Source organism: Balaenoptera physalus, assembly GCF_965194825.1.
Source record: "Balaenoptera physalus genome assembly, chromosome: 14".
Lineage (NCBI taxonomy): Eukaryota > Metazoa > Chordata > Mammalia > Artiodactyla > Balaenopteridae > Balaenoptera > Balaenoptera physalus.
In genome coordinates this window covers 22,751,038-22,767,342 of record NC_138893.1, presented here as the reverse complement: position 1 = coordinate 22,767,342, position 16,305 = coordinate 22,751,038, and the positions used below count along the sequence as shown (strand labels likewise).

Genomic DNA, 16,305 nt, shown 5'->3' with positions numbered 1-16,305 from the left:
ATAATGGCTGAAAGCTTCCCAAATTTATTGAAAAACAAATAACCTATACATCCAGGAATCTCAATGAATTCCAAGTAGGATAAATGCAAAGGGCGTCCAGGCACATCATAATAAAAGTAGCAGCTGACGTCTCATCAGAAATAACAAACGCCAGAAAGAAGTGAGATAACATATTCAAAGTGCTCTTATGCTATTAAAAAACTGTCAAGGGGACTTCCCTGGCGGTCCAGTGGTTAAGACTCCACAGTTCCAATGCAGGGAGCATGGGTCACCCCTGGTTGGGGAACTAAGATCCCACGTGCCTTGAGGCGCAGCCAAAAAAAAAAAAAAAAATTTGTCAAGATTCCTACATCCAGTGATCAGAATGAAAGTGGAGGCATCACCACATACCATACAGATATAAAAAAGACTATGAAGGAATATTATGAAACAATTGTATCCCAACAAATTAGATAACTTAGATGAAACGGGCACATTTCTAGAAAGACACAGAATCATAAAACTGACTCGAGAAGAAACAGACAATCTGAATAGACCTATAACAGCTGAAAAGATTAAATTAGTTAAAAAAAAACACACACAAAAAAACTACCCCTAAAGAAAGGTTTAGGACCAGATAGTTTCACCAATTCTACCAAATAGTTAAAGAAGAATTAATACAAATTTTTCAAAAACTTCCTAAAAACAGAAGAGGAGGGAATACTTTCCAACTCCTTTTATAGTCCAGTATTAGTGTGTTACCAGAACCAAAGACATCACAAGGGAGGCATAGTCCAATATCTGTTGTGACTATGATGCAAAAATCCTCAACAAACTTTAGCAAACCAAATCCAGCAACATATAAAAAGAATTATACACCATGGGACTTCCCTGGTGGTGCAGTGGTTAAGACTCCATGCTCCCAATGCAGGGGGCCCAGGTTCGATCCCTGGTTAGGGAACTAGATCCAACATGCTGCAACTAAGAGTTCACATGCCACAACTAAGGAGCCCACGTGCCGAAACTAAGGAGCCTGGGAGCCACAACTAAGAGGAGCCTGCCTGCTGCAACTAAGACCCGGTGCAACCAAATAAATAAATAAATATTAAAAAAAAAAAAAAGAATTATACACCATGACTAAGTGGGATTTATCCCAGGAATGCTAGGTTGGTTTAACATCAGAAAAACATTTAGTATAATACATCATATCAACAGAATAAAAAACAAAAACCACACGATCATCTCAATTGATGCAGAAAAGTCATTTGACAAAATCCAACTAAGGATAGAAGGGAACTTCTTTAATCTGATAATGGCATCTATGGTAACCCCACAGCTCACATCATACTCAATGGTGAAAGACTGGATGCTTTCAGGAACAAGGCAAGGATACCTGTCTGGCCACTTCTATCCAACATTGTACTGGAGGTTCTGGCCAGAGTAATTAGGCAAAAAAGAAAAAGAAAAGAAAAGAAAAGAAAAGAAAAGAAAAAGAAAAGAAAAGAAAAGAAAAGAAAAGAAAAGAAAAGAAAAGAAAAGAAAAGAAAAGAAAGGAAGGAAGGAAGGAAGGAAGGAAGAAAGAAAGAAAGAAAGAAAGAAAGAAAGGAAAAGCATCCAGATTGTAAAGGAAGACGTAAAACTATTTCTATTCACAGATGACATGATATTGTATGTAGAAAATCCTAAGGAGCTCACTGAAAAATGATTAGAACTGATAAAAGAACTCAGCAAGGTTGCAGGATAAAAGATCAATGTACAAAATCAATTATCTTTCTATACCCTTGCAATGAACAATCCAAAAATTGACTTAAGAAAACAATTCCAATTGCAATAGCATCAAAAAGAATAAAATGCTTAGGAATAAATTTAACAAAAAAAAATGCAAAACTTATACCCTGAAAGCTATAGAACATTGTTCAAAGAAATTGAAGAGGATCTAAATAATTGGAAAAACATCTCACGCTCATGACTGGAAGACTTAACATTGTTAAAATGTCAATATTTCCTGAAACAGTCCCTAATCTACAGATTCAACGCAATCTCTATCGGAATCCCAGTGGACGTCTTTGTGGAAACTGACAACCTAATTCTAATATGGAATTGCAAGGAACCCAGAATAGCCAAAACATTCTTGAAAGAAGAACAAAATAGGAAGGCTTCAAAACTTACTACAAAGCAACAGTAGTCAAGACACTGTGGTGCTGGCAGGAGGATAGATATATAGATCAATGGAATAGACTGAGGGTCCAGAAATAAACCCATACCCCTATGGTCAAGTAATATTTGACAGCATAAAAAGACCATCCAATGGGGAAAGAGTAGTCTTTTCAACAAATGGTGTGGGATAACTGGATAACCACACGAGAAAGAATCTAGTTGGACCCTTACATCACAAAATATTCAAGAATTATCTCAAAATGCATCAAAGACCTAAATGTAGGAGACAAAACTATAAAACACTTAGGAAAAAAACAGAGTGAATCTTCATGATCTTGGATTTGGCAAAGGATTCTTAGGTATGACACCAAAAGCATGAGCAACAAAATTAAAAATAGATAAATTGGATATCATCAAAATTAAAATAGTTTGTGCTTCAAATGACACAATCAAGAAAGTGGAAAGACAACCCACATAATGGAAGAAAATATTTCCAAATCCTGTATCTGATGAGGATTTAATATCCTGAATGTATAAAGAACTCCTACAACTCAACACAAAAGACAACCCAACTAAAAAATGGGCAAAGGACTTAAGTAGATGTTTCTCTGAAGAAGATATATAAATGGCCAATGAGCACATGAGAAGATAGTCAGTATCCCTAGCCATCAGGGAAACACAAATTAAAGCCTGAGACTTCACACCTACTAGGCTGGCTGGAATCAAAATGTCACATAATAGCAAGTGTTGGAAAGAATATGGAGAAATCGAACTTTGCACTATAATTTACCACATTAACAGATTGAATGGGGGAATCAACTGATCATCTCAATATATGCAGAAAAAGCATTTGATAAAGTACAATATTCATTGATGATAAAATGTCCTATTAACTAGTTGCAGAAGGAAATGTAGGTCACCTGGAAAAGGTATTTTGAAACCCCCCCTGCACATATCATGCTTATGGTGAAATGTTAAAAGTATTTCCTTTAAAAAGCAAGGATAAGACAAAATGCTCCTTCTGGAAACTTCTAGCCACACTCACACTGCAGGCTCTAGCCAGCCCAGTAAGACAGGAGAAAGAGGTAAGAGACGGGTACCACTGCGCTTTGTTTCAGTTCCATTTAACAGAAAACCCGAACAATTGCTTACACGGGTAGGAACGCAATCCTCTCTGGCCCCTGAGGCCTCCCCAGCCTCCTGCAGGGTCCGGGGGCTCTGCCTCTGGGCCTCTGAGTGCAGCATTCACCGCCCCAAGTTGTGGAAACAGGGGCTCGCCGAGGGTAGGGGTGAGTACATGGTTCCTCGTTCTACAGATTTTCAAAGTCAACCTGGAAGAACGGTAACACCCGTTGGATGCGTAAAGGAACAATGCAGCTGTTTGGTGTGGTTTTTAAAAACACGTGCTTCATAACATGCTGAGACATTTCCTGCCCACATTTTACTGCCTCTGAAATTTAGCATCTTATCATCATGGCCATGTCGGTTAATTTGCTATATGGTTATTTTTCTTAATGGTCTAATCAATGGAAACACAGCATAATGTATGGAATATCAGAAATAGCAAACACTGTGTATATTTAGTTAATGAGGCAACACTTTTTTAAAAGTCAAATGAAAGTACCAGACCTTCAGGCCATCTGGATAGCATTATGCATTATCACACCAGGGAAACACAGTGCAGTACAGTGATTCAGAAATACTTTCTGAGGGCGTGCACAGATTTGGGACCAGCGAGGCCAGCAGAGAACCCTGCCCTTTGCCTGCCCCTGGCTGTGTCCATGAAGCATGGCATCTCTGGCGATGCAGAAATGGCATTTTTCTTAACATGCCAATCATTTTACCTTTACAGTCTGTTGGGAGGAAGTACCGCCTAAGTAGTGTTTTCTTGTTATGAAATGTTTTAAACGCACAAAAGCAAATGTAAAATCACACCTCTGGGCTTCCCTGGTGGCACAGTGGTTAAAAATCCACCTGCCAATGCAGGGGACACGGGCTCGAGCCCTGGTCCGGGTAGATCCCACATGCCGCGGAGCAACTAAGCCCGTGCGCCACAACTACTGAGCCTGCGCTCTAGAGCCCGCGAGCCACGACTACTGAGCCCGCGAGCCACAAATACTGAAGCCCGCGCGCCTAGAGCCCATGCTCCGCAACAAGAGAGGCCACCATAATAAGAAGCCCGCGCACTGCAACGAAGAGTAGCCCCTGCTCGCCGCAACTAGAGAAAGCCGCGCACAGCAACGAGGACCCAATGCAGCCAAAAATAAATAATAAATAAATAAATACATTTATAAAAATAAAAAATAAAATAAAAAAATAAAATCACATGTCCTGGCAAGGACAGTAGATACCACAGCCCCACAACCCAGCTTAAGAAGCACCCAGTGTTTACTTTTAGGAGTCCCATGAGAGGGCCTCTACCCTCCCGGCAACTGCTTCTTTATGATCGTTCAAGAACTATGGTCAGATTGCGGGAGTCCCTCCCCCAGAAGTACTGAAGCAGGACTGATCTGGCCCAACCCTCTGAGCGGTCCACAGGCGCAAGACCTGCGGCCTGGGGTCCATGCCTGGGGTGGGCCAAGAGCAGCATCCCCAGACACAGAGTAGGCAAGGTTGGTTCAGGGGCCAGCAGGGGCCCTAGAGCTGACTGGGTGCCAGAAGGGACCCTGGGGTCCAGCCTGATCCCCACCCAGGAACCAGAGGTGACCCTGACGTGGGAGCCTCAGGGCAGTCTTCCTGAGACCCAGGCTTGCTGGGTGGGTCACTGTCTAGGGTCCTCCATGGTCCCACCTTCCCCACTCTGGCACTACCGGGGTCACCACAGTCCACACCTTTGCATAACTTGGCCCACTCCTTGTCCCCAGATCAGGTGGCCCCTGCACCTCCAGAGAGGCGTGGTCTGCCCTGAACTGCTCTCCTGTCCCCCTGTCCAGGTGGTCTCCCAAGGGCAGGGCTGCTGTCCCCAAATCCAGCAGCCGGGCATGAGGCAGGTGGCTGGGAACCAGCGGGGTTGGGGGGAGCAGGACTCTGGAGTTCGGACCCCTCCATGCAGGGTCCGGATGGGTGAATCCTCCCGTGCTGGCTCTGGCCAGCTCGGGCAGCCTCAAGGCCTTGGAGACACAGTGGCCGAGGAGATGGCCGGCAGTGTCCCCCGGCCCCAGGACCTGGCCCAGGGCGTTCAGGGGCCCGAGTTGTCTATGAGAAGGTGGCCAGGCAGTAGAGGTCCACAATGCTCCTGCCCTGGCTGGGAGCCTGGTCTAGGACAACGGAAAAGTCCTGGTCTTGAGAAGTTTGCTTCAGCCTTTCCCAGCAAGGGCACCCAGCTGGTGGGCTCTGGGCCTCCACAGAGACTCCCTCACCCTCCAGTGGTCTGGGGGCCAAGCCCTGAGTCAGACAAAGGATGGTCGAGCAGCTCCGTGGGGTCCTGAGAGGAGAGGCCCCCTGGGGAGGTGTCTTGGTCAGAACTGGTTACGCAGACCCGTAGCAAATTGATGCAGCCGATTCCTCTGCCAGCCCTGGGCTGCCCAGCGCTCTGGGGTGTGGAGAAGAGGATCAAAGTATTGACGGGCCTTAAAAAGCTGCAGATGTGCTCCTGCAGGTGCCTGGGCACACACAGAAGGCGGGTGGTCGCTCTCAGGGCCCCTGGGCCCCTCGTCCAGCTCCCTTGGTGCAGTGGCCCCCACCTGCCTTCTCTGGCACTTTCCAGACCACAGGCGGGTCTGGCTCCTTGAAAATCGTGACTGGAGCTGGGTTCTGAGCTTAAGCAGCACAGGTTCAGGACTCGCTGGCCCACACCCCAGGAGGGACTGGACGCGTCTGGCCTCCTCCCCCTTCCCATCACCAGGCCTTCATTCTTAGCAGCTGCACTTCAAGAACTGCGTTAGTTTCTCTTTCAAATTCATCCTGAGTTTGCATTTTTCCAGGAAACCGAGGGAGAATGATGGTTACGACATGCAAATTAATGCAGTAATATCCTTGCTTCCCGTGGAGCGGCACCTCCGCTGCCTGCCCAGTAAAAGTCAGCGCTTCCCCTTCGCAGGCGGCAGGACCCCAGCCCTGCAGTGATTACAGGGAGAGAAGGGCCTGGAATTGGCCTCTCGCGTGGTCACTGCGTGTCCCTACGCCCACGCGGCCGAGGCGGTCTGCCGCCCAGGTGACCCCTCCAGCCCTGCGGGTGAGGGAGGGGAGGTGAGCTAACCCCAAGATCGCCTGCCACGGCCCCAGCCCTGAGTCGGAGGATTGGGGGCGGCAGGGCAGACCCTCGGAGAGGGGAGAGGGTCGGACCGTCCTCTTGCTTGGCGCCTGGGTGCCCGATTCCTAAGTTATGTCAGCACGTTGTCAAAGGCAGCAGAAGGCTGAGCGGCAGGTCCCCGGCCGCCGACAATCCCGGCGAGTCGGTAGGACGTAGCTGGCCGCTGGCGCCGCTGGTCCCGCTGCGGGTGCGCGGCGATTCCTTCTCTCTCCGCCGCCGGACAACGCCGACCGCTGTCTCGCTCCAGCTCCGTCCCCGCGGAAGCCAAGCGACCGCGCCAGGCCCGCGGTGCGGTCCGCGCTCCACCGAGTCCGCGGTTCCGAGCCCGCGGGGCCCACGCGTGGACGCCCCGCGCACACTCACCACACGCACCCTCGCGCACATGATGCCACAGAGACAGCACTTCGCCTCGGACGTTCTCTAGTAAAATAAATAAATAAATAAATGAACGCGGGAAAAATTCCCTACAATAAGCGTGAAAGTTTCCACTAGCTCACAACGCTGAGAAACCTAGTTAGTGAAAGTAGTTGGTAAGTTTCTCTTTAGCAATTCCGGCACCAAACTGTTCCTGTCGTTTCTTTGTTCCGAATCAGTTTCCTGCCGCCGCAGCCAGAAACAATCTACTAAGTTCTTCGGAGCCGCCGCGGTTACCGAGACAGGTCCACAGAGTAAACCTCAGAATACTTTATTGTCTGCTTTGTACACATTGGAAAGCCCTATTTTGTCCATTTCGAGGACACTATAAAACTATGTTCACTGTCTTTCAGGCAAGTTTGCACTAACATAACTTTTTAAAAACAGTTTTTAAATATCCGTAAGATACCCACAGAGAGTCTTGCGGCATCCATTTTCACACAGTATTAACAACAACAAAAACAAAAACCTGAAAAACGAGACAAGAAGAGAACCCCGAGACGCCCGCTGCGCACCAGGAACAAGGACCCGGCCGGGGCGCCGCTCGCTCGCGGGGACCCGTCTCCGGTCCTGGGACGGGGTGGCCCCGGTGGCGGAACACAACACCCCCCCCCCCGCCGCGCGCGGGCCCTTCCTCCCCAGCGGACCCCCAGGGCACACGGCCTCGCAGCCCTAGGACAGGTAATACATGCCGTAGGCGGCCACGGGCGCGGCAAGGAGTCCCGGCACCTGCGCTGCGCCGCCGTACACGGCCGGGGAGCCGTGAAGGTGGGCGCCCAGCGGGAAGGGCAGGGCGAACGAGGGCAGCAGCGGCTTGGCCGCCAGCTTCAGCTTCTCCAGCTCGGCCTCCTGCAGTCGCTTGGCCTTGGCCCGGCGGTTCTGAAACCAGATCTTGACCTGCGTCTCGGAGAGGCTCAGGCTGCTGGAGAACTCGGCGCGCTCCGCGATGGGCAGGTACTGCTTCTGGCGGAACTTGCCCTCCAGCGCCAGCAGCTGCGCGGTGGTGAAGGGAGTCCGCGGCTTGCGGTTGTTCTTGTGTTTCCTGAGGGCGCAGGGTGGAGGGCTGGGGGCGCCTGGGGGTAAAGAGCACAAAGCGGGCGCTCAAATGCCAGCAGTGCGCGCCAAGGACGGTTCCGGATGCGTGTCCCGGCTTCGTGACCGCGGGCCTCAGTGGAGACAAGATCCCCCCAAACCTCCGGGGTAATAGAAGCGAGGCACCGGGGAGACGGCGCGCGGAGAGGGGGGCCGTTGTGGACTCGGGCTCTGCTCCCCAGATCGGTGGCCCTGCGTCCCTCGGGAGGAGGGGAACTCTGCCCACTTGGAGAAGCGAAAAACTTGGGCGGGAAGCCGCCGCAAGAACTGAGCGGTGAGCGCAGAGGCCAAGCAGAAGTCAACGATCGCGGGGAGTGCTCGGCCAGAGAGACTCCGAGGCAAGAAGCCCCGGGTCTTGGGTTGCGGGCTCCGCCCCAGGGTAGAGCAGAAGCCTGTTTGGCGTGGGACCGGGGAGCCGCCGTGGGGTTCGCGCGCGCGGGAGGGGTCGGGTGGGCTCGTGTGGGCTGGTTTCTTTCTCTGCGCCCAGGCCGGCGCGTTAGTGGCTGGTTACTTTCCAAAGTTAGGAGAGACAGCGTCCTTCCCGCCCTAGTCCTCCGACCCCGGGCCGGGCGGGCTCCTCTCGCAGCCCAGGACCGTGCGACAGGGCACTTACGTGGGGAGGGCAAGGGGGCGGCCGCCGGGACCCAGGCCCGGGGTTCCGCGGCGCCCCGCGGCCTCTCCTCCCGGGGTTCCGCGGGCTCCGCGCCCAGCCAGTGCTCTGCCTGCAGCAGCGACTCGACGCTGAAGGGCAACGGGCCGGTCCCCGCACGGTCCCCGCTGCACGTCCTGAGCCCAGCAGGGTTCATGCCGAGCGACGCCGGGGCCATGCGCTGGCCTGCGGGCGCGGGGCTGGCGGGGCCCAGCAGGCGCGACGTGCGGGCAGCGCGCCGCGACGCTGCCGGGGGCTCCACGGCGACCCGCCCTCAGAGCCCTATTAAAAAGGCGGCGCCCCTTTCATGCCCAGCTCTCCAATCGCCGCTGTCGCTGCCGCGTGGGCCCAGGCGTCCATTGGTTTCGCTGACCCGGGAGGGCGGGACGGCCGACTGGGACTCATGCGCCCCAGCCCCGGCCTGCCTGGCGCACGCCTGTCGGTTTCCCAGAGCCCGGCTGTCCTCTCCCGCAGCGCTGCGGCCCGGCTGGGAGGTGGCTGGTACACCCGGGCAGCACGAGGAGCTGTCCCCAGCCTCCCCACGCGCAGGAGCCCACAGTGGGCGCGACCTGGTTGAGCCGCGGTCCGGGCACAGGTCGGCACCGCGCGCGGACCCTGAGACGCGGAGAGCTCGGCGCCATGAGAGAGGCGGCGCCGGCGCCTCCCGTAGTGTCGTCGCTCTGTCGCTCGCCGGCTGCTCTTCCCGCTGCGCCCAGCCCGGAGCCTGAACCCTCGGCGCGTGCCTGCTGTGGCCCAGGCGTTCCCTCCGAACCTGGGGGCTGCTTATGACTGACGCTGCGCCCGGACTGAGGACCCTGCTTCTGTCGCCTTGTGGTCGGGCCTCAGGTGCCCTGACCCTAATGGCTTTTCAGTCACCCATAGCTGCCGAGCGCTCTCCCTGGCGTCCCACGGCCTGGCCCCATGAGCGGCCGGCGGGGCACGTCGAAGGTCCCCGGGCAGGGCCCGGAGCCGCGGAGAAGGCGGAGGGGCCGACCTCTCACCCGCCTCGGGCCGCCGGGGCGCGAGGTCAGTCGCTGGGTGTCGGATTTACCGTCAGCCTCTCCCGCTCCGCACTTGCTCGGCCGAATCGTCCGGAGTCGCGGGACCTGGGACCTGGGAAAAGCCCCGCGGCGCGGGCTTCCGATCGACGCGGCCAGACGGGGCCGGGCTGTCCCCGGGGCCCCCGCGGCTCTGGCGGAGAGGGATCCCTGACCCGGCTCGTAGAAGGTGGAGCCAAGGCCCGACAGAGATTTGCACTTACTCGGATTATTTTTCCAAAACTGAACCAATCTTTGGTTTAAAAACCTTCTGGGGTGCTGCAGACGAGGCATCGCTCTGCAGCCTCTCCCAGAACGGAAGAAACCCCGACTGCGTTTTAGAATAAATCATGAGATTGGTTTGCAGGTAACGCCTTTATGTCCGATTAATATCCCAGAACACGGAAACAGCAACCTAAATCCGTACATGTTTATTTTTGAAAAACCAAAGTTGTTTAATGAAATCTAGCTTTGGGTGACACTTTATCCAGTTCAGCTAGAGAAATTCAGTTAGAAAGTTTCTCTCCATGCAAATTTAGAAGCATGACTGAAAGGGGCCCTCAGACCCCTCCAGGCCAGGCCTGCGTCTGTGGCTAGATCAGTTCTTTCTGCATTCCAAGATGGATTGCCCCTTTCTAATGTAATAAAGATGTTCTGAGTTGATTGAAGATAGTTGCATCATTAGAGCACTTTCTTTGAAGGCCTCTCTCCTGATAGTTTATCTTTAGCAGGCCACTTACGGGAGCGTTTGAAAAAGAATTTTAATGAGGATGACAGCCAGCTGCCTCCGCCTGCCGCATGTCCACTCAGGACACTCCGGAGGTGGCCTCTGGGTGGATGAAGTGGGGGCCTGGCTGCGGCCTGGTTAGCCTGGGGGTGGGATGGGGCCATGGGGCCAGGCACAGGGGCCGACCTTCAGGACCGGCTCCCTGAGGGTGTTGGACTGGTGTCTCTAGTTCCCAGCAAGGCTGGGCCAGTGCTGACCAGGCCCCTGACTGGCACTGGCTCCAGCAGGGGGGTAGAGGAAGGAGGGAGGGAGGATGTGGGGCTGGGGGAGAGCCCCTGGGCTTGGATATCAAAACCCAGACCCCAACACTGAGCACAAACAGGCCTCCAGCACAGTGTCATCTCCAGCCCCGCTGGGCCCTGGGATGGGAGGTGGGGCAGGGGATGGTGGCGGTGAGAAGGAAGGGATCCCACTTCTGTCAACGTGGGGGCTTTGGGCGCAGAAACCTGGACCCCGTGTGCAGGGGAGCCTGGGCACCGTCTCTGGCCACCAGGAGGGATGAAGACGCCGGCAGGGACCCGGCTTCCCAGCGGCCCAGGAGCAGGCCAGCCAGGCATGCTGTGTGGACAGGAGCCCGCCCCCCCGTCCCAGGTGAGCCCCTGAAATGACGGCAAAGCCCCAAAGACTGCCCCACTCAATCCACCCTGGGGCAGACACTGTCCCCAGTTCGAGTGGCATTGTTCCTGCGGTTTGCTCTGAGCCGTGAGGGGACAGGAGGTCAAGCAAAGGCCCAGACACTTTTATTTCCTGTGTTCCTGTGCCTCCTTTTGGTGCTGAATTCATGCGGAATGAACACATCCTTAGCTTCCAGAAATGAGTGACGAGGACAGACACGGGGGGATTGGAAGCCCTGAGGGGCCTCCTCAGTGGAGTCAGTGTAGCGAGATGATTCTTGAGAACGGATTTTGTGTTGTAGGATTTATCCGGGCAAGTTTGGTGCTGGGCAGGACTCAAACAGCAATGCTCTCCCTCCTCTTAAAACCTGGTGGAGGGGAGGGTTCGATGCTGCGGAGGTGAGGTCACTGTAGCGCTCACGCCGACGGTGCCGCAGGATTGACGGCGATACCACGTCACTGAAGAAAGCGATTGTCCCCTTTCGTATGCGGATGGTGGCCATCCCGTGCTGGATGCGGTCTCCACAGTGGTAGCGCAGTTTGCACACGAGGGACCATGACTGGCCCATCTCCTGGGTCTTGCTCCAGGGCGGGACCACCCACTCCTCAGGGCCCCTCCCAAAGGGCCGCACTTCCCAGACAGTGTAATCTCCAGGGGAAACCATGTTAGAAACCATCGATTTGTGCCTCATCCTCTGTGTCATTGCTGTCATTGCTGAGGCCCCAGAGAGCCTCCTATTCATCCTGAAAGGCCGGGGCCACTCCCCTCCTCAAAGGCATCTGTGTTGGAGCCTTTGAATTTTTCCTTCTCAACTTATTGGAAAATTGCTCCAAACACAAGTGGTACTTTACCCATGACTCTGGCCAGAGGGGGACTAGGTGACATGAGCTCCAGCAGCTAGTGGGTGTGCTAAAGGAGAGGCAGGTGGTACGTGAGGTCCTCCAGGTGGGACGTGAGGTCTACCTCCCCAGGTGGATGCTTTGGCGTCACTCAGGAGAGGACCTGTTCCCAGTCAGATGAGGCCCATGAGATGGGAAAGGCTCAGATGAAAGTGGGAGCTGAGGAGAGAAGGCCCTGGGACTCATCCTGCGACCCCATCACTTCATAGTGTCTCCCCACGTCTTTTTTTTTGGCCTCACCTTGCAGCATGTGGGATCTTATTTCCCTGACAAGGGATTGCATCCGCGCCCCCTGCAGTGGAAGCGTGGAGTCTTAACCACTGGACCGCCAGGGAAGTCCCTCCCCACATCACTTCTTTTCTCCTGTTCACCTCTATCTTCTCTGCCAATTTACTTTCACATTTACTCTTTACATCCAGGGCTTTGAAACTTTGCCAAACCTCCTGATGGGGGAAATCAGAGGAGAAGCGCATCTTTATTGAGTGACCCCTCTGTCCAGAGCAATAGGTGCCTATAGTTTTGTCCGGTACAGAATGACCCACCCCCCCAGGAGGTCTGCAGCCTAGTCCCTGGGACCTGGCAATATGTCAGTGTACGTGGCAAAGGCGGGATTGAGATTGTTCATCAGCTGCCCTTGGGATGGACCATCCTGGCGCACCCAGGTAGACCCAGTCTAATCATGAGGGTCCTCGAGGGCCCAGAGACATGGCAGCGTGGGAAGGAACGAGCTAGCCGTAGCTGGCTTTGGTGGGCGGCCTCCAAGGCCTGGGGTCCCCCAGAGCCTCCAGCATGACCAGCCCAGGCCGCTGACACTTGATTTAGCCCAGGGAGACCCACTTGGGCTTCTGGCCCCAGAACTGTGCAGCAGTAAATCTGGGCTGTTTGCAGTCAGTTGTTACGGCAACAATAGGGAGCTGGTCTCCCCTCTGAGGCACCTCTTATCACCCCTGCTTTTGTGGGAGAGGAAACAGGCTCAGAGAGACAGACGACTTGGCAGTGGGGGTCAGACAGGGTGGGCCCAGCCCTGAGTGACTCTCAAGTCCGTGCTCTGCCTGGGGTGGTGGGCCTAGCGCTCTCCATGGGTCAGAGGCAGCAGGGAGCCAGGGCTCCATGGCACCTGGGACCTTTGCTCTGGTGCCAGGTCTCCCAGAGCCTAGGCCCCCCCGTGCATCCTGGAGCCTCCTTGCTGCCTCCCTCGCTCTGCCTGCCCAGCCCATCTCCAAGCCCCCAGGTGGGATGTGCTCAAGTCGCTTCTGCTGGCAGAGCTGAGAGTCAGACTGCCTGTGTGCGGTGGGGGTGTCGCTCTCTCCTGGGGGAACTGGCTGTTGGGCGTCTGACTGCAGAGACCAGGCAGAGCTGGGGGCCTCGGTGGGCACAGGACAGAAGTGGGCCAGTGAAGTCACCGTGTGCAGAAACAGTGGGGCCCTAAGGAAGGGCTCACCGTGCAGCCCCAGGTGCGGGCCCGAGTGTAGGACGGCTAGAAGAAGCCATGAAGCGCCGCAGAGAGGATGCTATTTTGGAATTATTGAGTTGTAAATATTTACTTTATTTTGAGGGTTAACAACTTTTCTTTGGAGATGCTTGAAAAACAGGCGGCGGATGGGGGGGCGGGAAGCAACACCATGCAGGAGAAGACGGGAATGAGTGTAGGATGGTTTTAGAAATAGGAGGAACCAAGCAGCCACTCCAAGCTTGACGCCCCTCGGCTCCAAGACCCCAGACGGGACAGTAATTAGACCCAGGGCTTCTGGCCAGTGCTCTAGAGCAGGCTGGACAGGGTAGGACCATGCCTCGGAAGTGAACTAAGAAGCCCACAAGTGTCCCCTGGTGCCAGCTCTTTGGGCAGCCTGAGGCTTACCAATGCCACTGATACCTAGCAACCAGCTCTCAGATTCATTGCCTTTACTGTTTCCTGGTTTCTATTTCATTGATTTCTACTGTGATCTTTATTGTTTCCTTTCTTCTACTTAGTTTGGGTTGTCTTTGCTCTACTTTTTCAGGTTTCTTAATGTGGAAGCTGTCATTGATGTTTTAAACCTTTCTTCTTTTCTAATATAGCCCTCAGTGCTATGAATTTTCCCCTAAGTACTGCTTTGGTGCATCCTACAATTTTGATATGTTTTCAATCTTAGTTCAAGATAATAATTCCCTTTTGATTTCTTCTTTGACCCAGGGTCACTCAGTGTGTTACTGAGTTTCCAAGTATTTCAGGATTTTTTAGGGATGTTTCTGTATTGGTTTTCATTTTACATTCATTTGGTAGAACACACTTTGACATGTGTCCTTTTACATTTATTGAGACTTGTGTTACAGCCCCAAATATGGTCTGTCTTGGTCAATGTTTTCTGTTGTCCCTGAAAAGAATATGAATTCTTCTGTTGCTGGGTGGGGTGGTCAATAAATATCAATATCAATTGGTTGATAAGCACCTACCTACTGTATTTATTGTTTGGTACTGTAGGGTTATAGGCTCATTTTCTGCCTACTTGTTCAGTCAATTATAGAGAAAGGAGTATCGAAAACTTAAATGGTAATTGTGAGTCTGTCTATTTCTCTTTGTGATTCTACCAGTTTTTACTTCACCTATTTTGAAGCTGTCTTATTAGGTCCACAAATGTTTAAGATTGTTACATGCTTTTCACAAGTTGATGCTTTTATCAATTTGAAATGATCTTCATTTCTGTAATTTCTTGGCTCTAAAGTCAACTTTGTCTAATGTTAGTGTAGAGACTCCAGGTTTTTTTTGACTAGTGTTAGCATGGTTTTCACTTTTCCATGCTTTTACTTTCAACATAGTTGTGTATTTATCTTTAAAGAGTGCTTTGTGTAGGCTCTGTGCATGTGAGTCTGGCTCTTTTATCCACATTGACAGCCTCTGACTCTTAATTTGGTATTTAGACCAATTACATTTGGTGTACTTATTGATAGGTTAGGTTTATTTTTAATTTTTTTAATAGCTTAATTACATTTTTGGGGGGGACTGTTTTGGGTCTTCATTGCTGCATGCGGGCTTTTCTCTAGTTGTGGCGAGCACAGGATACTCTTTGTTGTGGTGTGTGTGCTTCTTATTGCGGTAGCTTCTCCTGTTGCAGAGCATGGGCTCTAGGTGCATGGGCTTCAGTAGCTGCAGCATGTGGGCTCAGTAGTTGTGGCTCGCAGGCTCTAGAGCGCAGGCTCAGTAGCTGTGGCGTGCGGGCTTAGTTGTTCCACGGCATGTGGGATCTTCCCAGACCAGGGATCGAACCCATGTCCCCTGCATTGTCAGGCGTATTCTTAATCACTGCACCACCAGGGAAGTCCTGATAGGTTAGGTTTAAATCTATCATCTTACTAATTATTTTATAACTCCCCATCTGTTCTTTGTTCTGTTTTTTTTTGGATCAATTGAATATTTTAGAAAGTATTCCAGCATATCTCCTTTGTTGGCTTATTAGCTATAACTTTTATTATTATTATTATTATTATTATTTTTTGCTACTTTAGGGTTGACAGTATACATCTTCAGTTTACTGCAACGTACCTCTAGTGATAGCATCCTGCTTTGTGTACAGTATAAGAACTTTACAGTAGTGTTTAGTATCTCCATTTATCCCTTCTGACTCTTGTGCTATGGTTGTCATACCTTTTACTACTACGTGTTATAAATGTCACACTACATTCTGTTTAAACGGTCAGTTACCTTTTAAGGAGATTTAAATAATAAGAAAAAGCCTTTTCTATTTCTCCATGTAGTTACCGTTATTGGTGCTCTTCGTTTTTTTGGTACATTCATATTTCTATTTGGTAACACTTTCCTACTGTGTAAGGGCTTTTTTTTAAAAAAAAAAATTTATTTATTTATTTATGGCTGTGTTGGGTCTTCGTTTCTGTGTGAGGGCTTTCTCTAGTTGCGGCAAGTGGCGGCCACTCTTCATCACGGTGCGCGGGCCTCTCACTATCGCGGCCTCTCTTGATGTGGAGCACAGGCTCCAGACGCGCAGGCTCAGTAATTGTGGCTCACGGGCCTAGTTGCTCCACGGCATGTGGTATCTTCCCAGACCCGGGCTCGAACCCGTGTCCCCTGCATTGGCAGGCAGATTCTCAACCACTGCGCCACCAGGGAAGCCCCGTAAGGGCTTTTTTTAATCTTTCTTGTAGTGCAACTGTAAGTTGGCAGGTTTTAGTATTTGAAGACATTGCTCCGCTGTCTTCTCATGTGCACTGTTCCCAGCGAGAGCTCTGCTATCGTCCTCATCTTTGCTCCTGTGCGCACAAGATGTCTTCTCTCTCTGAGAGAAGATTTTGCCTTTATCATTGGTTTTGAGCAATTTGGCTATAACGGACCTTGATGTAATTTTATGTTTGTTTTGCTTGGTGTGTCATGTTTTGGGCACAAGGATTTATTACAAACATCTCTGCTTTGCAGAGTCACTGGAGGTCATGGG

General features: G+C 52.0%; 1 protein-coding gene across 1 annotated transcript; it reads right to left on the bottom strand.

Moving 5' to 3' along the window:
• Positions 1-1,556: 1,556 nt before the first annotated feature.
• Positions 1,557-9,544, bottom strand: LOC309642843 (homeobox protein MSX-3-like). Its single transcript, XM_082424862.1, has 2 exons — positions 8,508-9,544; positions 1,557-7,875 (listed from the first exon to the last, which is right to left on the bottom strand). The coding sequence occupies exons 1-2, from the start codon at positions 8,719-8,721 to the stop codon at positions 7,475-7,477; spliced, it is 615 nt and encodes a 204-aa protein (XP_082280988.1). The 5' UTR covers positions 8,722-9,544; the 3' UTR covers positions 1,557-7,474.
• Between the last annotated feature and the right edge of the window lie 6,761 nt (positions 9,545-16,305).